The 26,632-nt window shown below is 38.7% G+C and overlaps 1 protein-coding gene across 1 annotated transcript in view; it reads right to left on the reverse strand.

Annotated features, from left to right (window-relative positions):
- Positions 1-26,632, reverse strand: part of Su(fu) (suppressor of fused domain protein) — a 382,271-nt gene that overhangs the window by 163,233 nt on the left and 192,406 nt on the right. Inside the window, exon 7 of the mRNA XM_090385208.1 lies at positions 21,819-21,900. Coding sequence (XP_090241334.1) covers positions 21,819-21,900 — 82 coding nt within the window. The remainder of the gene's footprint in view (positions 1-21,818; positions 21,901-26,632) is intronic.

A 26,632-nucleotide genomic window follows, 5' to 3' on the forward strand; every position in this document is an offset into this window, starting at 1 on the left:
AGGAAAAAACAACAAATGTTCATAAATTTCAAAAACACCCAGAGACATGACATTTACACTCAGTTCTCTAATCTTAGAAGGCAAATAAAAAACAGTATCAATTTGGCCTACCAAAATCACTTAGCTAACCTACAAAATGCAATGCTAAACAGGCATGATATGGGTCCATTCTGGAAGCATTGGAAAATGGGTTATAAAAAACAAAAAAACATGAACAAAATGGAGAACATTCAATCAGATCAATTTGCAAATTTCTACAGTGAATTATATACTGAAAAAGCTGATCACAGCAGTAAGCTTGACAACACCTCTCCCTCCTCATATTTCATTGATACCCTGACACAATTTGAAGTCAATGCAGAGATTTTACTGAATACCATCAACAAATTTAAATTAAGTTATGACACAAAGACTGGCAGTTTCCCCATGGCACTCTGGAAACACTGCTTTGTTGTATTGCAACAACAACTTATACATCTGATCACGGCCATTTTCAATAAGGGATCACTCCCTAGAATATTAAAGGAAACCACAATCACCCCTCTTTTTAAAAAGGGGGCTAAAGACACACCTTCCTCTTATCGACCCATACACAAATCTAATCCCCTAAGCAAGATCATTGAGAACCTGCTTTACTCTCAACTCTGCTCCTTCATGAAAAATAAATTCAGCCACACTCATCATGGCTTCCTAATGGGCAGATCAACTGTGACTAACCTTCTCTCCATTGAACATGACATAAAACTTAGCCTTGACAATAACAATCAGGTAGACATTATATACCTTGATCTACAGAAAGCCTTTGATTCAGTACCACATAAGTTGCTTTGCCTCAAATTAAAGAACACAGGTATATTAAGTAATGCCTTATCACTTATGTCTAACTTTCTTGAAAACAGGAAAAGCAGAGTTAATTTTGAAGGAAGATACTCCTCCACTTTCCATATACAAAGGGGAGTCCCTCAGGGTTCTCCTCTGGGGCCACTAGTCTTTGCTGTATATATTAATGACATACAGGATTGTATGCAACATGTTGACATCAAAGTGCTCTCCTATGCAGACGACTTGAAAATATACAAAACCATCAAAACAACTCAAGACTGTGAATCACTGGAAATTGGAATAGACACCATCACCCGATGGATCACAAACAATGGTCTAACACTAAACTTAAACAAATGCTGCACCATGTCTGTCACAGACTACCATAAAAAACACAAGATTATTTATCCCTATAAAGCTAATAATCATGAGCTATTGAGAATACATGAGGTCTCAGATTTGGGAGTATGGTTTTCTGAGAAGGGAAACTTCAACACACATGTAAATAAAACTACAGCTAAGGCCTCCAAATCCCTTGGACTGGTTAAAAGAATCTGCTTTGATTTCACTAATGTACAGCTCATAAAAACAGCTTGCATAATGATCATCAACCCAATTCTAGAATATGCTTCTCAAATCTGGAATCCTCACACCAAAATTCTTATAAAACAACTGGAACGTATTCAGAAATCCATAATCAGATTCCTGGTGTACAAATCGAGGTTGGAATTGAACACAAAATCCTACAATGAATGGTGCATTCACTTTGGGATTGTACCACTCTACCAAAGGAGAGCTGCGGCAGACTGCAAATTCCTAATGCATCTAGTGGCTGGCAAGCTCGATGCCCCCGAGCTGCTCTACCTCATCAACTTCAGCTGTCCTCCAAGAGTCTTGAGAAGACAAAATATGCTGGCACAAGAGCCATTCAGAACGGATCAACTCAGATTCCACTACTTCAACAGAACTGCTAAACTGCTGAACGACTCCAACATTGATATCCTATATGAAAACATTAATATCAAAAAAGAACTACAAAGGTTTTTCAATCAAACTAATAGAGAATAAAAATAAATGATTAATCTAATAATAACAACAATAATAATACTACAAAGATAGGTATACTTAGCCTTAACAAAAAAAAAAAAAAAAAAAAATTTCTCCTTTTTTTCTTTTTTTTGTTTACTTTTTAATAACAATTGTATAAAAAAAAAATAAAAAAAAAAAATTTTGGAATAACAATTAAGAATAATAACACAAAGCAATTAATTCAACTAATTAATGTGAACAATCAAGAAAAGAAAACAACATAATGCTTAGAAATACTAATTTCTCTGTTACCACAGCTTTGCTAAAATGCAAATGGTTTGTAACGCATGATATGCATTGTATATGTTGTAAATTGACTTTGTATATTTGAAATTGTATATTGATACCTGACATTGTGTATAGATTGTAAATAGAAGGATTACTATATTTCTACGGTAAAATTCCTCCTCTGTAAGGCTTCGGCTGTTTTGGAGTAATAATAAAAAAAAAAAAAAAAAAAAGCAGTGATCATTCGTCTATTAAGAATTTGGAGATAAAGGAACCACTAGGTAGCAGTGATCACAGTGTACTGACGTGGGATTTATTCAAAGATATAATTACAATCAGGGGTAAAGGAAAGGATTTTTGCTTCTGTAAAGATGAGTACAGTGGTCTCATACAGTTTTTAAATTCTGTACAGTGGGATCAACTGATGATGTTACCAAAAGCAAATTCTAAGTGGAAAGCATTCAATGAATTAATTGTGGAAGCTACTAAAAGTTTCATACCCATTAAGAAATATTGTTCGAAGTTTAGGCCTAAATGGTTATCAAATGAACTAATGAGACTTGTGACAGAGAAGAAAATGCACGGGATGCAGACAAATTATCAGGTGACACAGAAGCCTACTGCAGATATAAGCTAGACTGTAATCAAGTTACAAAGGAGGTTAGGCAGGCAAAGGCAGATTACGAGAAATCTTTGGCAAAGGATGCTAAGAAAAACAGCAAGAATTTCTTTACTTATATAAACTCTAAAAGGAAGGGGATGAATCTGATTGGTCCACTTGATATCGATGGTTCGACTATTAATGATCCTGCTCAGATAGCAAAGAAATTGAATGAGTATTTTGCATCTAATTATACACGAGGAGTTATTACGGTTTGAAAATGCCAGAAGGTTATCAAATTGTAGCAGAGTGCTTAATGATTTTGTAATAACTGAGAGAAAAGTGAAGGAGAAATTGTTGAAGTTAAACATAAGAAAAGTACCGACAGTTTTTAAATTCTGTACGGTGGGATCAACTGACGATGTTACCAACAGTAAATCTAAGTGGGAAGCATTCAAGGAATTAATCGTGGATGCTACTGAAAGCCATAATTATGAGAGCATCCTTGGACTCAGGGTAGGTTCCCACGGACTGGAGATGTGGAAATGTATCCCCAATTCATAAAGGGGGGGGGATCGAAGGGTGACACGAGTAATTACACACCAGTTAGTTTAACTTCTGTTCCTGGTAAAATAATGGAGTCACTGGTTAAAGAAGCATTGCAGGATCATCTAGACAATACTGCAGCAATAATTCAGATACAGCATGGGTTTGTTAAGGGAAAGTCTTGTCTGACAAATTTGATTGGTTATTATTATTTTTTATGTGAACCCCAAACACGAGAGGTATTAGAACCTATAGTACTTAGTACCGTGCTTGGGTTGGAGGTTGAGAAGACGAAAGAAGATATTTGTTGACATTGGACTTGAACTTCTGTAGATTGTAATTTTCAGGAAATACATATGAAGGAAGGTTGTTCCAGAAAACGGCAGTTGAATGAATAAATGAGGAAGATGTAAAGTTGGTTCTGTGAGTTTGAAGTTGGACAGTAAATGGATGTTGGCGGCATGTGTTCGGACTGTTTTGAAAGAGAGAGCAGGAATTATAGAAGCCAATTCAGAAAAACAGTGCCCATGGAAGTATCTGTAGAAGAGACATGCAGCAGAAACAGTACGTCTATGAGAAAGCGAGTGGAGAGACTCTGTTAGAGATGAATCATTAATTAACCTAACTGCCCTCTTATGAATGGAATCAAGAAGCCTGAGAGAAGTTTTGGGGGCACCAACCCCAGATGTGCGAACAATATCCGTTGGCAGGACGGATTTGCGATTTATACAGAGTGAGCAGCTGTTTGGAAGAAAAGTAACGCCGAGAGCGAAAGAGAAAACCAAGTTTTTTAGATGCAGAGGAAGCAATATTTGTAATGTGCTTGTGCCAAGAGAGATTAGTAGTCAGGGTAATCCCCAAAAGAGATATATCATTTTGCCTAGAAATCGGAGTGTGACTAAAGATAAGCATAGGAGCAGAAGAATTCTTTTTGCGAGATATAAGACAAGACTGAGTTTTAGAAGGGTTGAAATTGACCAAGTTGTCTTTGCCCCACTGGAGAATTACCTAATGATCGGCATTTAAGGAATTGGTAGCAGATTTTCGAGAAGTTGAAGCTGATTGAGCACGACAAGGTTTCTCAAAATAGAAATGGAATGCAATGTGCTATCATCGGGAGGCGCCTCCGTAGCCAGGTGGGAAGGAGCAGCAGTGCATAGCACACGCTTCTTGATTAGACCGGGGTTCGAGCCCGTCACCACCAAATACGGAGGATGCGGAAAGGTCAGGGAATGACCACCGCATATCCCCGAGCAATATGGCCTTAGTTGCTAATGCTCCTAAAAAAAAACCAAACCAAACCAAACCAAGCTATCATCGGCAAAACTGTGGATAGGATTTCCAGTCAATGGAAGAAGGTCATTAATATACAAGAGGAAAAGAGTGGGTGAAAGAACTGAACCTTGGGGGACACTGGCATTAGTGGAGAAGTTAGAAGACACAGAGCCATCTACCATCACCCTCAGTGAGCAATCAGAGAGAAAACTGGATAACCAATTACTAAAAACAGTTGGCAAACCATAAGATGGTAGCTTGTTTGGAAGACTTTTATGCCAAACACGATCAAAAGCCTTTGAGATGTCAAGAGCAACTACTTGTGTTTCACCAAACCTTTCCACTGAATTAGTCCATAAATGGGTAACATAAGCCAGAATATCGCCAGTGGATCGACACTGACGGAATCCATACTGGCGATCGTTGATCAGACGGAAGGTTTCTAGGTAGTTTAAGAGTTGGCGGTTAATTGATTTCTCCATTACTTTAGAAAGAGTAGAAGTAATTGCAATGGGACGGTAATAGGATGGGAGGGATTTATCACACTCTTTAGGAACTGGCTGGATATGAACAAATTTCCAAGCAGAAGGATAAACACCTTTGGAATAAGAAAGTGAAAAAAGGTGGCAAAGAATAGGAGTAAGTTCGGGAGCACAGGTTTTGAGAATAAGAGGAGAAATACCATCAGGACCTGGAGCTTTCTTAGCATCAAGATTAATCAAAATCCTTTTGATATCCTTTTGACGGAAGACCACAGCAGGCATTGAATGGGGCATGTTGGGAATGGTAGGAGGTGTTTTACCAAGATCATTAATACATGAGCTGGAAGAAAAATGGGATGCTAGCAGTTCAGCTTTATCCTTTAGCATTAGCATTAGTAGAGGCATTTGATGCAAGAAAGCAAGCTTATGCAGCATCAGCCACAAAAAATAAAGTAAAATAAATAAATAAAATATAACCACTTCCATTTCACCCCTCTGTTCGTTCAAAATACCTGTCCAGCTGAGCCTTAAACTTATTTAGGCTATCAACTTCCACGACAAGGGATGGATGTCTGTTCCACCTGCCAACCACCCGTTGGCTAAAGGCAAATTTCCGCACATCTATCCTACATCTGTCTTTCCTCAATTTGAATTTATGCCCTCTCAGGTGATTATTCTGAGCAAGAGGAAGAATCCCATCAGCATTGACATGCTCAATCCATTCAAGGATTTGGACACTTCTATCAGTTCACCTCGCTGGTGCCTAGTCTCCAGTCACTGTAATTTGTAAAACTTAAGCCTTTCTTCATAAGAGCACCCCTTTGTTCCATTCACTAATCTTGTTGCCCCTTCTCTGTACTCGTTCCAGCAGCTCTACATCCTTCTTGAAATGAGGCGTCCAGGCCTGTATACAGTACTCTAGGTGTGGCCTAACCATTGCCTTATACAAGGGAATAATCACCTCCTTATCCCTGCTAGAAAAATTCCTATACATCATTGACAGTACACCATGAGCTACTCTTGCAGCCCGTCTGCACTGCTCAGAGAACTTCATATCTGCCTGCACAACCACCCCCAGGTCCCTTTCATTCTCAACCACTGTCAGTGTAGTACTGCAGAGTTGATATGTTGCTTTGGGGTTACTGTTTACCATATGTAGTACTTTACATTTGTCAATGTTAAACTTCATTTGCCACCTCTCAGCCCATCTGCTCAACCTTTCCAGATCCTGTTGCAGCAGCATAGTGTCAGTAGTGTCCTTACACCATGAGCTAATCTTGCAGCCCATCTGCACTGCTCAGAGAACTTCATATCTGCCTTCACAACCACCCCCCAGGTCCCTTTCATTCTCAACCACTGTCAGTGTAGTACCACAGAGTTGATACATTGGTCTGGGGTTGCTGTTTCCCATATGTAGTACTTTACATTTGTCAATGTTAAACTTCATTTGCCACCTCTCAGCCCATCTGCTCAACCTTTCCAGATCCTGTGGCAGCAGCATAGTGTCAGTAGTGTCCTTGTCAACCCTGCCAACCTTCGTATTGTCTGCTAACTTGGACATTAAGCTTGATATACCATCATCAATATCATTTATAAACACAGAAAACAATAAAGGACCCAACACTGAACCCTGAGGGACTCCACTAATAACATTACTCCACGATGAGCAGTGTCCATTGATTACCACTGTCTGTCTTCTCCCACTCAACCACCCCTTTATCCATAGCAGCAATTTGCCTCCAATGCCACACTACTCCAATTTGTGCAGCAGTCTTCCCTGTGCAACAGTATCAAAAGGATTTCTAAGATCCAAGTATATAATATCAAAGTTATTCCCTGCATCCAGTTCTTTTGTGACTGCATCATAGTATCCAATCAAATTGGTCAGGCAAGACTTCCCCTTAACAAAACCATGCTGTGTCCGAGCTATAACTGAAGTCTTGTCTAGATGATCCTACAGTGCTTCTTTAACCAGTGCCGCCATTAATTTCCGGGAACAGAAGTTAACCTCACAGGTCTATAATTACTTGTGTCAGCCTTTGATCCTCCTTTGTGAATTTGGGTCACATTTGCCCATCTCCAGTCCATGGGTACCTCCCTTGAGTCTAAGAAAGCTCTCATAATTATGGCTAAGGGTTTGCTGACTTCCTTTGCTGCCTCCTTTAATATAACTGGATAGATCCCATCCACCCCAGGTGCCTTTCTTGCGTTTATCTTCAACAATTTCTCCTCCACTTTACTCTCAGTTATTACAAGATTCTCTAGCTTACTGCCAGAGTTGAATACACCTCTAGCATTCCCCTCGCTGAATAACTCCTCATGTGTGAATGTCGATGCAAAATATTCATTTAGTTTGTTAGCTCTACCTGAGCAGGATCATCAACAGTTGACCCATCGATATCAAGTGGACCAATCTGATTCATCCCCTTCCTTCTAGAGTTTACATAAGTATAGAACTCTTTGCTGTTTTTTTTCGCATCCCTTGCCAAGGTTTTCTCGTAATCTGCCTTCGCCTGCCTAACCTCCTTTGTAACTTGGATACAGATCAACTTGTATCTATCATAGGCTTTTGTGTCACGTGTTAATTTGTATGTATCCCATGCATTTTTCTTCTCTGCCATATGCCTCATTAGTTCATCTGACATCCATTTAGGCCTAAACCTTGAACAATATTTCTTGGTTGGTATGTAAAGCCTAGTAGCTTCCAAGATAAGTTCTTTGAATGCTTCCCATTTTGCATTTGCTGTTGGTAACATCATCAGTTGATCCCATTGTATAGAATTTGAATACTGTCTCAGTCCATCATAGTCGCCTTTACGAAAGCAATACCCCTTCCCTTTATGCCTAATGGTAGTTACCTCTGAGTAAATCCCACTTCAGAACACTGTGATCACTGCCACCTAGTGGTTCATTTATCTGCAGATTCGTAATGCATGAAGAATCACTACTGATAATCAAATCAAGAGTATTACTCCCTCTAGTTGCCTCCCGAACATGCTGATGTAGAAAACAATCATCCAATAAATCCACAAAAGCCTTGCTAGTGTGTGAGTGTCCAACCCACAAATTATGGTCAATATCTGGGAAATTAAAATCCCCCATTATAAGACTCTCTGATTTACTGGCCCACTCTATTACTCTGTACGGTTTCTTATTATACTCATCAGAGTCATTAGGCCTATAGCACACTCCTACTCTCAATTTTGATCTCCCAATGCTTATGACACACCAAACTGACTCGACAATTGACTGCCCAGCGATGTCGACTGGCTTCACTTCCTTGAATTTTATGTGTTTCTTAACTAATAGCATAACCCCTCCTCCCTTCCTATCCTGTCTATCCTTTCTGTAGACATTGTACTCCCCAAATTCCAGTTCTGCATTCGTTATATCTGTGTGACACCACGTCTCTGAAATCCCAACAATATCTGCCTTTGATGTTTTGAGCAATACCTCAAATTTATTTACTAAACTCCTAGCATTGGTGTACACACAAGTATACATGCACCTGCTCTTCCTCTTAGCCACTCTAACACAACCCATGTGTTTACTTGTACCCCCATGATTCCCAGCAGTCTCTGAAATATCCTGCATCTTATTTTCCAGGCTGCTGCTCATTCCAATAGAAGCAGTGCAAGAATCACTTTCTCCTCTGCCAGTGGCTACTGTTAATCTATTAGTCCTTGTATACCTCCAATCTAGCAGTTTTCCGATCCACCTAACACCGCCTCGATAGCATCAGCAAACATTCTTGCACCCTTTCTATTTAAGTGTATCCCATCCCTGTAGAAGCAGTCTCTCCTGTTAACAAGTACAGACCAGGCTGAAAAAAATTCTAGCCCTGCACAATCTTTCCAGGGCCGAATTGATCGACAGGGCTCTCATCATATACTTCCTCCTATCGTGTCTGGGCAGAATTGCAGACACTTTCAAATTCAACCCTAATTCACGGCTTTTTTTCATCAGTGACCTGTACTTGTTAAGTAATTCCGCCGGTCTCCTACTCTTAATATCATTAGTGCCCACGTGTACAACTATATCACCTTTTGTGCCCTTAAAAGATGATATCCGCTCTACAACGTCATCAACCTTTGCCCCTGGCAGACATACCCTGGTCCTGTTCCACCTATCCTTTTTACAAAGCATGTTTCCCGTTTCCCTGACAATAGAGTCACCAACAACTACTAGTTCCTTTGGGACCAGCGCATTCTGCCTTGGGGGTTGCCGCTGTGTTGCGCAATGACCAAGTGCAAGCTCTGGCTTTGGTGTGGGCAGCTGAGAGCTTGATGGGCCCCTCACTTGTAATCCTTCGAGGGCATCCACCCTGTCCTTCAAGCTCTCATATAGGCAGATAACAACGCTGAGTTGTCACCTGATTTCCTTACACTCCTTGCATCGCGCACATACAAAGACATCCCCCATGGCAGTATCATGTCCCATATCTGACTGCACTGCAAACATCAAGCAAATAGTGCATCTTAAAAGGCTGTGATTCAGAGGCAACTGCCCCCCTCAGTTCTCCCCTGAGCCACAGCATTCCCATTAGCTTGAGCCTTTTGCTTTGCTGCTCTGGTGTGAGTCATGATTTCGATTTACTTTCAATAAAATTTCAATTCCAGTACAAAATTAAATCCTAAACTTGTATCCCAACACAGTTATAACGCTATATTTATGTTTCAGTAACGAGTGTTATCTACGAAATCCCTTTATATAACTTCCGTATCAAGTTATGTATTAATTATTTATTTTTACTAATTATTTATGTTACGTAACCTAAGTGGTTATATGTATAGTTAAAAGTACAATTTAATTGCCAATGAAGTTCGACAAGATTAATAGATTTTACTGATTAATTTTCACGTAACAATGGCAGCTGTTTACGAACGGTAAACACGTGGATTTGATACCCTTTCCGATTCTAAATAATACCTAAAAAATCTCTATCTAAGTTACTTTAAACTTAAGTACCGTAAATAGGAATATAAAGCTATTATAGAAAATAAGTTAATATGTCAATTTAAACTGATAAAGCAGAAAATAAATCAGAAAAAACTTCTCTGTTCCAAGAGCGGCAGAAAGGACCTCCGCAGAGGCAAACTCTCGTCCTCAATTCGGCTGGAGCGACAACAGAACCATCTGGTTTGGACAGAGGTGGGAGCAGAGATGGGAATAAGTTGCGGCCAATAGCTTTGGCAAGAGACCAGAATGCTCGGCTACCATTAGGGCAAGAAGCAAGTTTTCTACTCTTAGCCTGTTCAAACTCTTGTTTGGACTGATTAATAACTGCTTTACAATTGTTGCAAGCTTTGGTGTACGCAGAAAATGAAACTGAAGAATTAGAAACAAGCCAATTACGATATGCAACATTCTTCTCTTGAACAGCCTTAGCACATTTATTGGAAAACCAAGGTTTAGATAAAGGACGAGATTTTAAAGTATAGTGTGGGATAAAGGATTCCATTCCTGCAAGAATAATTTCACTGACACGATCTGAGCAAACGTTGACATCAGAACTTTTGAAACAGTAATCCGACCAAGGAAAAGAAGTCTCGCAGGTCATCCCATTTTGCATTCTTGTAATGCCAAACAACACGAGGTTGGGAATAGCCATGAGATAAAGGTTCCATTGGAGAAGAGACAATCACCAAGTTGTGATCTGAAGTGCCTAAAGGACCTCTCACTTCGACCGTGTACTTAGAAGGGTTGTTTGTGAGAAAAAGATCAAGCGTATTGGCTGTGTGATTAGGATTGTCCGGTATTCCTGTAGGTAAATGAACAATCTGTGCTAGGTCATTAGTAATTGCAAAAGCCTCAGCATCTCGACCAGCTGGGTCGGTGTGACTAGAAAACGGAAGCCAGCTGGAGTTGTGAACATTAAAATCGCCAAGGAAAATTACCTTACTGTTAGGAAAGTTGCAAAGAGAGGAAGTCAAAGAGCTCCAAGTGATTAGTGGAGTTGGGAGAACGGTACAGACAACAGATGACTTTGACACAATGAGGTAGAGAGATTTTAAGGCAGAGAAGATCAAAGAGAGGAGATTCCAAATTGCCAAGTCTCTGACAGGGAATATCAGAACGGACATATGCACAAGTACCACCTTTGAGGCTAAAGGAATCATACAGCGAATAATTTGGGCATCTGAGATGAGCAGTAGTTGAATCAACCAATAACTGAGATTCTGTCAGAAAAAGTACATGGGATTTGGCAGACTGCAAGTGGAAATGGACATTGTTGAGAGTAGAATTGAGACCACGTATATTTGTGAAATGAATTAGGAAGTGCTTGGGAGGTTTAGATCTTTTCGCAGATAAGCTTGCTCTATTATTTTGACAATTCATGGTGTATTCAATAGTAAGAAAAAGTGGGTGGGACATGCTATATGAAGTAATGAAATTTTTGGATATGGCGTACACGTGGTAAGAATATACCCAGATCCTTGTCATAACGTGGCCTCGGCAATGCTACCCGCATACACACTATTCGGACTCCTTCCAGTCACTATCTGGCAGAGTAGAGGTAGCAAGATTATACAGTAGCTGATCCGGAAGCCTCCTAGAGAGTTACCAATAGGTTCGGTCTGGTGTACTAACTAGCGGCCGGCTTGCGAACACCGTTTTAGAACTGTACTCTCGAAATGTAAGGAATATTGGATCTCGCCACGACGTTCATCATAATCTCAAAAGTCATCAATCATACTGCATGATGGAAGAGATATAGAAGGGTTGACCGGAACTTAGCTCTAGAGACTAAAAAAGGTTCCACCACTTCAAGCCTCCAAGAAGCAAAGTGGCGGTATTTCACCGGTGGATGAGAGTCATCTACCACCTAGTACTGCCTGGTAACATAGAGGGGCGGCGTTCCTCCATGTGTTGTGGGCGCCACACCTCGAACCCTGCTTACGTTGGTTCACACCTGGGTGGGTGCATGATGGGTGGTCACCCACCATGTACTTGTGCATGGAGGTTATACCCAGGATTACTAATAGTCCCACCATCATGAAGGTGCAAGTAGAGGATTTGGCTGTCACAGACCGTTCGGACTTCGCCGAAATTGGGTCCACTTGACTTGAGTGTCACCCGAATATCAGTTCCATCAGCGTTTTAGACTCCCAGGTAGCAAGTACAGCTTGTCTGGCATATCTGAGAGAATGTCTGTGACAACCTCAAGGACATTAATAATTTAGTTATTTATTGTTTACTCTAATGTAAGTTTTCGATTTTTTCGTTTTAATTTCTTGAGAGTATCATACGGAAGTGTTCTACATACTATATTGAGGTAAACTCCTCTTATTATTTTACAAATAGAAAAATTCTGTATAAATTTCTACCATACTGATAGATCCTTTTCGTGACCTTGTTTTTATTGCTTCCACTTGCAATCCCCAACCTCTGTATGCGGGACACTGTCATTTTAAACCCTTTGTACTTTAATAAAACACAATCTGCACATGAAAATGATGTGCATAATTATTTTCATGCACATCATTTTGATTTTCAATTGTTTATTTAAGTTGTACAGATGACAACGTCAAAGTCATGCATTTACTCTGTATAATTTATATGTATTCTTTACATTCAAAACTGTATAATATTGAATTTATAACTGCTTTATGACTTCTTCTAATTATGTGCGCATTAACAGTACACATTCCTAGCAGAATGGGTTGTTCAAGGGTCGGGAGAATTTTATACCAATAAATGGATTTATAATAATAATAATAATATCTCATTAGTAACTGCTAAAGTATGGTTAATTTTGCTCTTATTGTGCAATGCATTATTATTTTTTATCCGAGGGACACTCATTGATGGTCATACCGCCCCCCCCCCAAGCAGTGCAGATGGGATGCCTCAGTCCTCTAAGCAGTGCAGAAGGGCTGCCTCAGTCCTCTAAGCAGTGCAGAAGGGCTGCCAGAGCATGTCATGGAATCTCGTCAAGGATATATGGGGATTTCGAAAGCAGGGATAAAGGGGTGAATGTCCCCTTGTGTAAGGCAATGGTCAGGCCACATCTTGAGTACTGTGCACAGGTCTGGAGGTCTCATTTTAGGAAGGATGTACAGTTGCTACAATGAGTACAAAGAAGGGCAACAAAATTAGTGAGAGGAACAAAGAGATGCCTTACCAAAAAAGGCTTAAGTTCTGCAAGTTGCTGCATCTGGAGCCTAGGCACCTGCAAGATGATTTGATTGAGGTGTATAAGGCCTTGAATGGTTTCAGCAGGCTCAACGCTGATGGGATTCTTCCACTTGCTCAGATTATTAGCATTAGTTAAAAAAAAAAAAAAAACTTCTAATTTCACCCTTCACTCGCTCCAAATGTTTGTTTAATTCTGCCTTGAATCTATGTAAGCTATCAACTTCTGCAACAAAAGATGGATGTTTGTTCCAGCAATCAACCACAATCTGGCTAATGGCAAACTTCTGCACATCTATCCTATAACTATCTTTCCTCAATTTGAATTTATGCCCCCTCAGGTGATTATTCTGAGCAAGAGGAAGAATCCCATCAGCATTGAGCAGGCGCAAACCATTCAAGGCTTTATACAACCTCAATCAGATCACCTTGCAGGTGCCTAGTCTCCAGAAACTGTAATTTGCAAAACTTAAGCCTTTCTTTATAAGAGCAACCCTTTAGCATTAGTAGAGGCATATGATGCAAGAAAGCAAGCTTATTCAGCATCAGCCAAAAAAAAAAAAAAAAAAAAAAACAACCACTACTCCCATTTTACCCCTCCGTTCATTCGAAATACCTGTCCAGCTGAGCCTTAAATTTGTTTAGGCTATCAACTTCAACAACAAGTGATGGAAGTCTATTCCACAAACCAACTGTCCGCTGGCTAAAGGCAAATTTCCGCACATCTATCCGACATCCGTCCTTCCTCAATTTGAAATTTAATCCATTCACTAATCTTGTTGCCCTTCTCTTCACTCGCTCCTGCAGCTCAACATCCTTTCTAAAATGAGGTAATATATACACCAGACTTATATACAGCATTCAAGGTGTGGCCTGACCACTGTCTTATACAAGGGGATAATCACCTCCTATCTCCCTGCTAGAAAAAGTCCTGTATATCATTGACAAGACACCAAGAGCTACTCTTGCATACCATCTGCACTGCTCACAAAACTTCATATCTGCATGCACAATTACCCCCAGGTCCTTTTCATTCTCTACCACTGTCAGTGCAGTACCACACAGTTGATACGTTATTCTGAGGTTACTGCTTCCCATATGCAGTACTTTACATTGGTCCAAGTGAAACTTCAGTTGCCAACTCTCAGCCCATCTGCTCAACTTTTTTAGATCCTGTTGCAGCAGCATGCTGTCATTAATAAATCTACCAGCCATTGTTTCATCTGCAAACTTGGACATTAAGCCTGATATACCATCATCAATATCATTAATAAATACAGAAAACAACAATGAACCCAACACCAAACCCTTAGGGCACTCCACTAATAACATTAGTTCACAAAGTGTATTGTCCATTGATTACCACTCTGTCTTCTCCCACTCAACCATCCCTTTATCTATAGCAGCAATCTGCCTTTAATGCCACACTGCTCTAATTTGTGCAGTAGTCTTCCGTGTGCAAAAGTATCAAAAGCCTTTCTAAGATCCAAATAAATGATATCAAAGTTATTCCCTGCATCCAGTTCCTTTGTGACCATATCATAGCATCCAGTCAAATTGGTCAGACAAGACTTCCCCTTAACAAAACCATGCTGTGTCTATAACTGAAGTCTTGTCTAGATGATCCTGTAGTACTTCTTTAACCAGTGCCTTTGTTAATTTCCCTGGAACAGAAGTTAAACTAACAGGTCTATAATTACTCGTGTCGCCCTTTGATCGTCCTTTGTGAATTGGGGTCACATTTGCATGTCTCCAGTCCATGGGTACCTCCCCCGAATCCAAGGAAGCTCTCATAATTATGGCTAAGGGTCTGCTTACTTCGTTTGCTGCTTCCTTTAATATAAATAGATAGATCCCATCCACCCCAGGTGCCTTTCTTATGTTACTCTTCAAGAATTTCTCAACTTTGCTCTCAGTTATTAAAAAATCATCTAGCTCATTGCCAGAGTTTAATTCACCTCTGGCATTCCCCTCATTGAATAACTCCTCATGTGTGAATGTAAATGCAAAATAGTCATTCAGTTTATCAGTTACCTGAACAGGATCATCAACAGTTGAAAATTGATATCCAGTGGACCAATCTGATCCATCCACTTCCTTCTAGATTTTACATAAGTAAAGAACTCTTTGCTGGTTTTCTTTGCATTCTTTGCCAAAGATTTCTCATAATCTGCCTTTGCCTGCCTAACCTCCTTTGTGACTTGGTTACAGACCAGTTTATATCTATCATGGGTTTCCATATCACCCATTAATTTATATGTATCCCATGCATTTTTTTTTTTCTATGCCACATATCTCATTAGTTCATGTGACATCCATTTAGGCCTAAACTCTGAACAATATTTCTTAGTTAATATGAAAAGTCTAGTAGCGTTCAAGATTATTTCTTTGAATGCTTCCCATTTTGAATTTGCTGTTGGTAACATTATTAGTTGGTCCCACAGTATAGAATTTAAATACCGTCTCAGACCACCGTAGTCACCTTGACGAAAGCAAAAACCCTTCCCTTTACCCCTGATGGCAGTTACCTCTGAGTAAATCCCACTTCAGCACACTGTGATCACTGCCACCTGGTAGTTCCTTTATGTGCAGATTCTTAATGCATGAAGAATCACTACTGATAATCAGATCAAGAGTATTACTCAATCTAGTTGCCTTCCTAACATGCTGATGTAGAAAACAATCATCCAATAAATCCACAAATCCTTGCCAGTGTGTGAGTGACCAACTCACAAGTTCCAGTCAATATCTTCAAAGTTAAAATCCCCCATTAGAAGACATTCTTATTTACTGGCCCACTCTATTTCTCTACACAATCGTTCATTTTGCTCATCAGAGTCATTAAGCCTATAACACACTTCACTCTCAATTTTGATTTCCCAGTGCTTATATCATATTAAACTGATGTGACACTGCACTGTCCAGCAATGTCAACTGGTTGTAATTCTTTGGATTTTATGTGCTTCTTAACTAATAGCATAATCCCTCCTCCCTTCCTATCCTGTCTATCCTTCCTGTACACATTGTACTGCCCAAATTCTATTTCTGCATTCCTTTTATCTGTGTGACACCACATTTCTGATATGCCAACAATGTCTGCCTTTTATGTTTTGACCAACAACCCAAATTCATCAAATTTATTTACCAAACTCCTTACATGTGTACACACAAGTATACATGCACCTGTTCCTATTCTTAGCTACCCTAACAGCCCATGTGTTTACTTGTACCGCAGTGACTCCCAGCAGTCTCTGAAATCCCCTGCTTCTTGTTTTCCAGGCTGTTGCTCATTCCAATAGAAGCAGTGCAAGAATCACTTTCAACTCTGCCAGTGGCTACTGTTAATCTATTAGTCCGTGTATCTCCCCCAAACTAACAGTTTTCCGACCCACCTAACACTGCCTCGATAATGAACCTGAGGGGCATAGATTCAAATTGAGGAAAGACAGTTGCAGAATAGATGTGTAGAAGTTTGCCTTTAGCCAGCGGGTAGTTGATTGCTGGAACAGACTTCTATCTGTTGTTGTAGAAGTTGATAGCTTAAATAAATTTAAGGCTGTACTAGACAAACATTTGGCGTGACCAGATGGGTGAAATGGGAAGGGGTTTATTTTTGAATGGTGCAAGGTTATAACCTTGCTTTTTTGCATCATATGACTCAACTAATGCTAATGATCAAGAAAACATCAAATCCAGGGGTGGTCTGTACAGGCTGAAGATGTGGAATTGTTTATTTTTATTTTCAAAAGGAGATCTAAGATCAAAATGAGAAGTTATAGACCTGCAGACGATTTCTGTAGCATGGAGAATATTGGAGCCAGTGATTAAAGGAATACTACAGAATGGAGTTATGCAGAAATCACAGCATGAATTTGTTACAGGGGAGATTAAGTATAACTAATTTGATTAGCTACTAGGATGCAGTAAAGGAACTGGATGCAAAAAGTAATTCTGACAACATATTCTTAGATTTCAATAAAGCTTCTGTCATTGTTCCATACAAAAGAGTGATATATGAACTGGAGCAAAGTGGCAATAATGACAAGTTACTGTTGTTGCCGAAAGGCTAGCTCATTGAGAGAAGGCAGTGGTTGGTTATAAATTGGCATTGCTCTTCTTGGACTAATGTTATTAGAGTTACAAAGGTTGATAACGGTTGGCTAGGTGGTTAATGACAAGAAACCAAGAAATGGGAATTGAGTCTAACATTTATAAATGCAAGGCATTGTATATGAGCAGCAATAATTTCAGTATAACATACCAATTGGGTGGAGAGCAAAAGAGACCTATGGGTAATTGTATAGTCTGACATGAGGTTCTTTGAGCAGCATAGACAGGTTGCTATAATAGCTCATGGGTTCTGACAACAAAAGATAGGAGTTCTGTCAGCAGGTACAAAGAGTTGATTATCTCATTATATGAGGCAATGACTAAACCTCATCTTGAGTACTGAATACAGGTCTGGAAAGCCTAATTTTAAGAAGGATGTGCATCTCTTGGAACAGGTGCAGTAAAGAGCAATATATATATAGATACATATATATATATATATATATATATATAGATACAATATATATATATACACCAAATATATATTACTTAAGGACACAAAAGGGGACTTTTACAAAAGACTTCTCTGCAAGTTGCGATGTGTTGAAACTACACTCCTGTGAGATCTGATTGAAGTTTAAGGACTAAACAGATTGAGTAAACTAAAGGCTGATGGCATCAGTACTTTCTTGGAGAACATAAGTAAGGGGTCATAAATTTAAAATGAAAGCAATGTCTGAATAATAGATTGTGAAAATTTGCTTGAAGCCACTGAGTCTTTGATTGTTGAAACTACCATCTGGCATAGAAGAGGGTAATTTGAATGAAAATAAGGAAGAATTAAACAAATTATTAAAGGGGATGAACAGATGAGGTGGGTAAGGTTTTTTTCTTTCTTTTTTTTTTTTCTGATGCTTACATAGGACCGGCAAGGAAAACAAATTGTGATGCTATACAAAAGTGGTGTCCAACCTACAGCCTGCAAATAATTTTTATAAAGCCCACGCGGAAAGTCTTTTCGAAAATATTTTCCAATCTATCGAAAAGTTAGGATTAAATATTAAAAACCTGGTAGGAGTCACAACTGGCGGTGCAAAAAATATGATTGGTTAAAACATTGGGTTATGGGTAGAATAACCAAGAAAATGATAGATATCAGAGCTGAAACTCTGATTGGAATTCACTGCATTGTGCATCAAGAAGCTCTTTATGGGAAAGTATTGTATCTCCAACATGTTATGAATGTTGTTATTTCAACTGTAAATTTTACAAGATCACATGGCCTTAATGTGGCTGTTGAAACATCACCGAATGTTTCAACACAAAAAAGAGGGAAACCAATAAAACAACTATTAAATATGGAGTGGCTGTTTGATCTTGCAATTCATACATACATTTCTAGTCATTGAAATGCACTTAATTTAAAACTACAAGGAAAAGGAAAATTGGTATGATTTGTTTGGTGACCTCAAATCATTTCAGAATAAATTGTTATTATTTAAATCCCAGTTGAGCAATACAATTTATTTCATTTTGAATGTTGTACTGAGCTAAAGGAGAAACATTTCCAAAGAATCGTTGCCTTTTGTTATTACAATTACTTTCTGACAAGTTTGAAAGTTGATTTTCTGATATAACATCCCATGAAAAAACATAAGCTTTTGTTTGAGAACCCATTTACTTCTATAGCTGAAAACTACAATCCTAGATTGCAACTTAAAATTATTGATCTTCAAGCCAAATATATGATTCAAAAATAAGTATATAGACTGCAAAAAATAAGCTATTTGAATTCTACAAGGCTTTCCCATCTGAATATTTTCTGGTAATAAAAGAAAATACCAAGAAAATAGCAACTTTGTTCAGATCAATGTATGTTTGCAAGCAGATTTTTTCACTCGTAAAATCAAATAAATATTTATAAAGAAACAGAATAACAGATGAGCATTTTTTTTCTTTTTATGAAAACCCCAAACAAGAGAGATATTAGAACCTATAGTACTATGCATGGGTTGGAGGCTGAGAAGACAAAAGAAGATATTTGTTGACATTAGACTTGAACTTCTGTACACTAATTTTCAGGAAATACATATGAAAGAAGGTTGTTCCAGAAAACAACAGTTGAATGAATAAACGAGGAAGATGAAAAGTTGGTTCTGTGAGTTTGAAGTTGGACAGTAAATGGATGTTGGTTGGTGGCGGCATGTGATCGGACTGTTTTGAGAGAGAGAGAGAGAGAGAGAGAGTGGGAATTATAAAAGAACAAATTCAGAAGAACAGTGCCCGTGGAAGTATCTGTAGAAAAGGCATGTAGCAGAAACAGTGTATCTATGAAACAGCAAGTGGAGAGACTCTGTTCGAGGTGAGTCATTAATTAACCTAATTGCCCTCTTCTGAATGGAATCTAGAAGCCTGAGAGAAGTTTTGGCAGATTTGCGATTTTTGTACACAGTAAACAGCTGTTTGGAAGAAAAGTAACGAAAAGAGCGAAAGAGAAAACCAAGTTTGTTCAATGCAAAGGAAGCAATATTTGTAATGTGCTTATGCCTAGAGGGATTAGAAGACAGAGGAATCCCCAAAAGAGATAAATCATCTTGCTTAGAAATTGGAGTGTCACCAAAGATGAGTAGAAGAACCTTTTTGCGAGAGATAAGACAGGACTGAGTTTTAGAAGGATTAAAATCAACTAAGTTGTCTCTGCCCCAATGGAGAATTATCTGGAGATTGAATATTACGGAATTTATTGTGGATATTCGAGTAGTTGAAACTGATTGAGCAGGGCAAGGTTTCTCAAACTGGAAAGTGGAATGCAATGTGCTATCATCGTCAAAACTATGGATAGGATTTCCAGTCAATGGAAGAAGGTCATTAATACACAAGAGGAAAAGAGTGGAGGAAAGAACTGAACCTTGGGGGACACCAGCATTAGTAGTGAAGTTAGAAGACAGAGAGCCATCTACCATCACCCTCAGTGAGTGGTCAGAGAGAAAACTGGATATCCAATTACAAAAAACAGCAAACCATAAGATGGAAGCTTGTTTAGAAGACCTTTATGCCAAACATGATCGAAAGCCTTTGAGATGTAAAGAGCTTTTCCACCGAACTTTTCCACTGAATTTGTCCACAAATGGGTAACATAAGCCAGAATATCACCAGTGGATCGACATTGATGGAATCCATACTGGTGATCATTGATCAGACGGAAGGTTTATAGATAGCTTAAGAGTTGATGGTTAAGTGATTTCTCCATTCCTTCGTAAAGAGTAGAAGTAATTGGATGGGAGGGATTTGTCACCCTTTTTAGAAACTGGCTGGATATTTCTGAGCAAATTTCTAAGCAGAAGGAAAAACACATTTGTGTTTTTCCAAAGGTGGCAAGAAACACAAAGGTGGCAAGAACAGGAATAAGTTCAGGAGCGCAGGTTTTGAGAACAAGTGGAGAAATACCATGAGGACATAATCTTCATTATGTATTGAAACCGGCATCACAAATTTGCAACCAAATTTTGAACAATTATTTAAAAATATCCAGCCTCAATCATCTCATTAAATGTTAAGTTTTGTCCAGTAAATGTTACTGTGTATTGTATTTAATAAAATTTTTGAATATTTCAATTTTAGGTTTATCATTATATTTATTTATTCACCTTAATATTGAAAAGCAGTGATCCTTTTCTGGTTGTGAATTTTCTAAAATGAGCATTTAAAAGCAGAAGTATTTCAAACAGAAACAAAAGTAAAGTATTTAGGAAAAAAAAAAAAAAAAGTAGTAGTAGTAGCAGTGGCATTTGATGCAAGAAAGCAAGTGTATGAGCTTATGCAGCATCAGCCAAAAAAAAAAAAAAACACACCATTCCCTCCAAATGCCTGTCCAGTTCCTCCTTAAATTTATTCAACCTATCAACTTCCACTACAACAGATGGAAGTTTGTTCCAGCAATTAACCACCCGCTGGCTAAATGCAAATTTCCGCACATCTAATCTACATCTGTCTTTTCTTAATTTGAATTTATGCCCCCTTAGGTTCGTAATCTGAACAAGTGGAAGGATCCCATCAGAATTCAGCGTGCTCAACCTGTAAGTAAGTAATATTTTTATTTTAATAAAATATAAAAAATTAATCGCTGATATAGATTTGTTACACATAAATGTGTTGGGAATTTGCATTTTTTTATATATAGATTGAAAGGAAAAAACGGTAACATGAAAATAGAAACTCCCTTTAAGAGTAACAAGATATAGAAAATGTGACGATTTTTTCTCGAATCACTCTGTCTTTTTTTTTTTTTTTTTTTGATTTGGTAGTTGTTGGCGCATCGGCTTCTGTGGCCATATTGCACCTCCCAAGGTTTTTGCAGTACTTTGATCCAAGCCCGAGGCGGGAATCGAACCCGCGACCTTTGGGTTGCCGGGCAGGTACTTTACCCACTCGGCTAGCCCGGTCGGCGAATCACTCTGTGCGGCTCGTGAAACAAATCTAACTTTGAATACGGCCCCTGTACTGGAAAATGTTGGGCACCATTGCTATACAGAATCAGCAACAAAAAAAAAAAAAAAAAACATTGCCTTTTAATGCTAATACTAAATTACCTTTTATTGTACTGAATTGGTGGAAGTACTGGTTTGGTATTTAATAACCCTCTCTTCAAGGCTGCTTTTATTTGTTCAGATTCTGGAAAAAGAAAAAAAAAAAAAAAAAAATATCCTTTAAAATTTTTGAATGCACAAAATTAACATTAAGAATAGCCACTTCTGTAGATACAGTAAAATCCCATTACAACAAATACTGTTTTAACAAAAATTTCATTAAAAACAAAATATTTCAAGATCTCAGCTCATTTTTGATATCAGTACTTTGTTAGGCTCTTTTAAATAAAATAAAAAATAAATAAATAAAAATTTCGGTGAAACATTTTTCTCAAAATTCACCTAGGCCCAAGGTGTACGGGTTTGCAATTGAAGTTTTTTTTTTTTTTTTTTTTTTATGAAAACCCCAAACACGAGAGGTATTAGAACCTATAGTATTTAGTACTATGCTTGGGTTGGAGATTGAGAATAGGAAAGAAGATATTTGTTGACATTATACTTGAACTTCTGTACACTGTAATTTTCAGGAAATACGTATGAAGGAAGGTTGTTCCAGAAAATGGCAGTTGAATGAATAAACAAGGAAGATGAAAATTTGGTTCTGTGAATTTGAAGTTGGATAGTAAATTGATGTTGGCTGGTGGCGGCACGTATTTGGACTGTTTTGAAAGAGAGAGCGGTAATTATAGATTCCAATTCAGAACAGTGCTCATGGAAATATCTGTAGTAGAGGCATGCAGCAGAAACAGAATGTCTATGAGAGAGCGAGTGAAGAGACTCTGTTAAAGATGAGTCATTAATTAACCTTACTGCACTGTTCTGAATGGAATCTAGAAACCTGACAGAGGTTTTGGGAGCACTGCCCCAGATGTGGGAACAATATTTCATGGTAGGGTGGAGATTTGCAATTTGTACAGAGTCAACAGCTGTTTCGAAGAAAAGTAATGCCAAGAGTGAAAGAGAAAACCAAGTTTTTTTGATGCAGAGGAAGCAATATTTGTAATGTGCTTGTGCCAAGAGACATTAGAAGTCAGGTAATCCCCAATAAAGATATATCATTTTTCCTAGAAATTGGAGTGCCACCAAAGCTAAGCATAGGGGCGGAAGAACCCTAATTGCTGAGAGACAAGACAAGACTGAGTTATAGAAGGCTTGAAATCAACTAAGTTGTCTTTGCCCCACTGGAGAATTACCTGGAGATCGGCATTTAAGGAATTGGTAGCAGATTTTCGAGAAGTTGAAGCTGATTTAGCAGGACAGGGTTTCTCAGAATGGAAAGTGGAATGCAATGTGTAATCATCGGCAAAACTATGGATTTGATTTCCAGTCAATGGAAGAAGGTCATTAATACACAAGAGGAAAAGATTGGGGGAAAGAACTGGGGACACCAGCATTAGTGGAGAAGTTAGAAGACAGAGAGCCATCTACCATCACCGTCAGTGAGTGGTCAGAGAGAAAACTCGATAATCAATTACAAAAAAGATGTCAAGAGCAACTGCTTGTGTTTCACAGAACTTTTCCATTCAATTTGTCCATAAATGAGTAACATAAGCCAGAATATCACCAGTGGATCGACACTAATGTAAATCAATATTGGCGATTGTTGATCAGACGGAAGGTTTCTAGGTAGTTGTAAGAGTTGGCGGTTAATTGATTTCTCCATTACTTTAGAAAGAGTATAAGTAATTGCAATGGGACGATAATTGGATGGGAGGGACTTGTCATCCTTTTTAGGAACTGGCTGGATATGAGAAATTTCCAAGAAGGAAAAACACCTTTGGAATAAGAAAGTAAAAAAGGTGGCAAAAAACAGGAGCACAGGTTTCGAGAACAAGTGGAGAAAAAGTAAGAGTAGTAGTGGCATGTGATGCAAGAAAGCAAGTGTATGAGCTTATGTAGCATTAGCCAAAAAAAAAAAATAAAATAACACCATTCCCTCCAAATACCTGTCCAGTTCCTCCTTCAATTTATTATTCAACCTATCAACTTCCACAACAAAGTTCGAAGTTTGTTCCAGCAATTAACCACCTGCTGGCTAAAGGCAAATTTCCGCATATCTATTCTACATCTGTCCTTTCTTAATTTGAATTTATGCCCCCTTAGGTTCGTAATCTGAACTAGTGGAAGGATCCCATGAGAAATCAGCATGCTCAACCCATTTAAGGCCTTATACACCTCAATCAGATCACTGTGCAGGTGCCTATTCTATAGCCACTGCAATTTGCAGAACTTAAGTAAGAGGATCCCTTCATTCCCCTCACCAATCTTGCAGCCCTTCTCTGTACACGCTCAAGCAAATCTACATCCTTCCTAAAATGAGGCCTCCAGACCTGTACGCAGTATTCAAGGCGTGGCTGACCATTGCCTTATACAGAGGGACAATCACCTCCTTTCTCCTGCTAGCAAAATTCCTATATATCATTGAAAAAACCCCTTGACCTGCCCTGACAACCTGTCTGCACTGCTCAGAAAACTTCACATCTGACTGCACAATTACTCCCAGGTCTTTTGCATTTTCTACCACCTTTAGTGTAGTACAACACAGTTGGTACATTTCTCTGGGGTTACTTCTACCCATATGCAATACTTTGCATTTGTCAAGGTTAAACTTCAGTAGCCACTTCTTAGCCCATCTGCCCAAATTATCAAGATCCTGTTGCAGTAGCACACTGCCATTAGTGTCATTAACAACCCTGCCAACCTTTTTATCATCTGCAAACTTCGACATTAAGCCTGATATACCTTCATCAATATCACTGATAAATATACAAAACAACAGTGGACCCAACACCGAACCCTGTGGGACTCCACCAATAACATTAGTCCAAGAAGAGCAGCACCCATTGATTACCACCCTCTGTCTTCTCCCACATAACCATCCTTTTAAACATTGTAGCAACTTACCCTGAATACCATTCTGCTCCAATTTGTACAATAGTCATCCATGTACAACAGTGTCAAAAGCTTTCCTGAAATCCAAATATATGATATCAAAATTATTTTTTGCATCCAGTTCCTTTGTAACCACATCATAATATCCTATCAAATTTGTCAGACAAGACTTTCCCTTAACAAACGCATGCTGTGTCCGAATTATTGCCGCAGTCTTGTCTAGATGATCCTGCAATGCATCTTTAACTGACTCAATTATTTTACCCGGAACAGAAGTTAAACAAACTGGTCTGTAATTACTCGTGTCACCCTTTGATCCCCCTTTGAGAATTGGGGATACATTTGCACATCTCCAGTCCGTGGAAACCTCCCCTGAGTCCAAGGATGCTCTCATAATTATGGCTAAGGGTTTGCTTAGTTGCTTCGCCACCTCCTTTAATATAACTGGATAGATCCCATCCACCCCACGTGCTTTTCTTATGTTTAACTTCAACAATTTCTCCTCCACTTTGCTCTCAGTTATTACAAAATCATTAAGTATCCTGCTACAATTTGATAACCTTCTGCCATTTTCAAAATACTCATTCAGTTCGTTTGCTATCTGTGCAGGATCATCACCAGGCGAACCATCGATGTCAAGTGGACCAATCAGATTCATCCCCTTCCTTTTTTTCTTAGCATCTTTTGCCAAAGATTTCTTGTAATCTGCCTTCGCCTGCCTAACCTCCTTTGTGACCTGATTACAGACTAGCTTATATCAGCCATAGGCTTTTGAGTCGCTTGATAATTTATATGCATCCCATGCATTTTTCTTCTCTGTCACGAGTCTCATTAGTTCATTTGATAACTATTTAGGCCTAAACATTGAACAATATTTCTTAATAGGTATGAAACTTTTAGTAGCATCCACGATTAATTCCTTGAATGCTTCCCACTTAGAATTTACTGTTGGTAACATCGTCAGTTGATCCCACTGTACAGAATTTAAAAACTTTCTGAGACCACCGTACTCACCTTTACAGAAGCAAAAACCTTTCCTTTACCCCTGATGGTAATTAAATCTTTATGTAAATCCCACATCAGTACACTGTGATCACTGTCACCTAGTGGTTCCTTTATCTGCAAATTCTTAATACTCCAATGATCACTGCTGATAACCAGATTAAGAGTATTACTCTCTCTGGTTGCCTCTAGAAATACCATCAGGAACTGGAGCTTTCTCAGCATCAAGATTCGTCAAAATCCTTCTGACATCCTCTTGATGGAAGACCACAGAAGGCATTGAATGGAGTGTGTTGAGAATGGTGGGAGGTGTTTTTCCAAGATCATTAATACGTGAGTTGGAAGAAAAATGGGATGCTAGCAGGTCAGCTTTATCCTTGGCTGAAGTGACAACAAAACCATCTGTTTTGGCAGATGTGGGAGCAGAGATGGGCAAAAGTTGTGGCCAATAGCTTTTGCAAGAGACCAGAATGCTCAGCTACCATTAGGGCAAGAAGCAAGTTTTCTACTCTTAGCCTGTTCACAATCTAGTTTGGATTGATTAATGACTGCTTTACAATTGTTGCGAGCTTTGGTGTAGGCAGAAAATGAAACTGAAGAATTGGAAACAAGCCAATTACAATATGCAATGTTCTTCTCTTGCACATTTATTGGAAAACCAAAGTTTAGATAAAGGACGAGATTTTAAAGTGGAGTGTGGAATAAAGGATTCCATTCCTACAAGAATAATTTCACTGATACAATCAGAGAAAACATTGACATCATAATTTTAGAAACAGTAGTATGACCAAGGAAAAGAAATCTCGCAGGTCATTCTGCATTTTGCATTCTTGTAATGCAAAACAATACGAGGTTGGGAACAGCCATGAGATAAAGGCTCCATTGGCGAAGAGACAATCACCAAGTTGTGATCTGAGGTACTT

This window comes from Mastigoproctus giganteus, chromosome 11 (genome assembly GCF_048544385.1).
Source record: "Mastigoproctus giganteus isolate SK-2022 chromosome 11, ASM4854438v1, whole genome shotgun sequence".
In the NCBI taxonomy this organism is placed as follows: Eukaryota; Metazoa; Arthropoda; class Arachnida; order Uropygi; family Thelyphonidae; genus Mastigoproctus; species Mastigoproctus giganteus.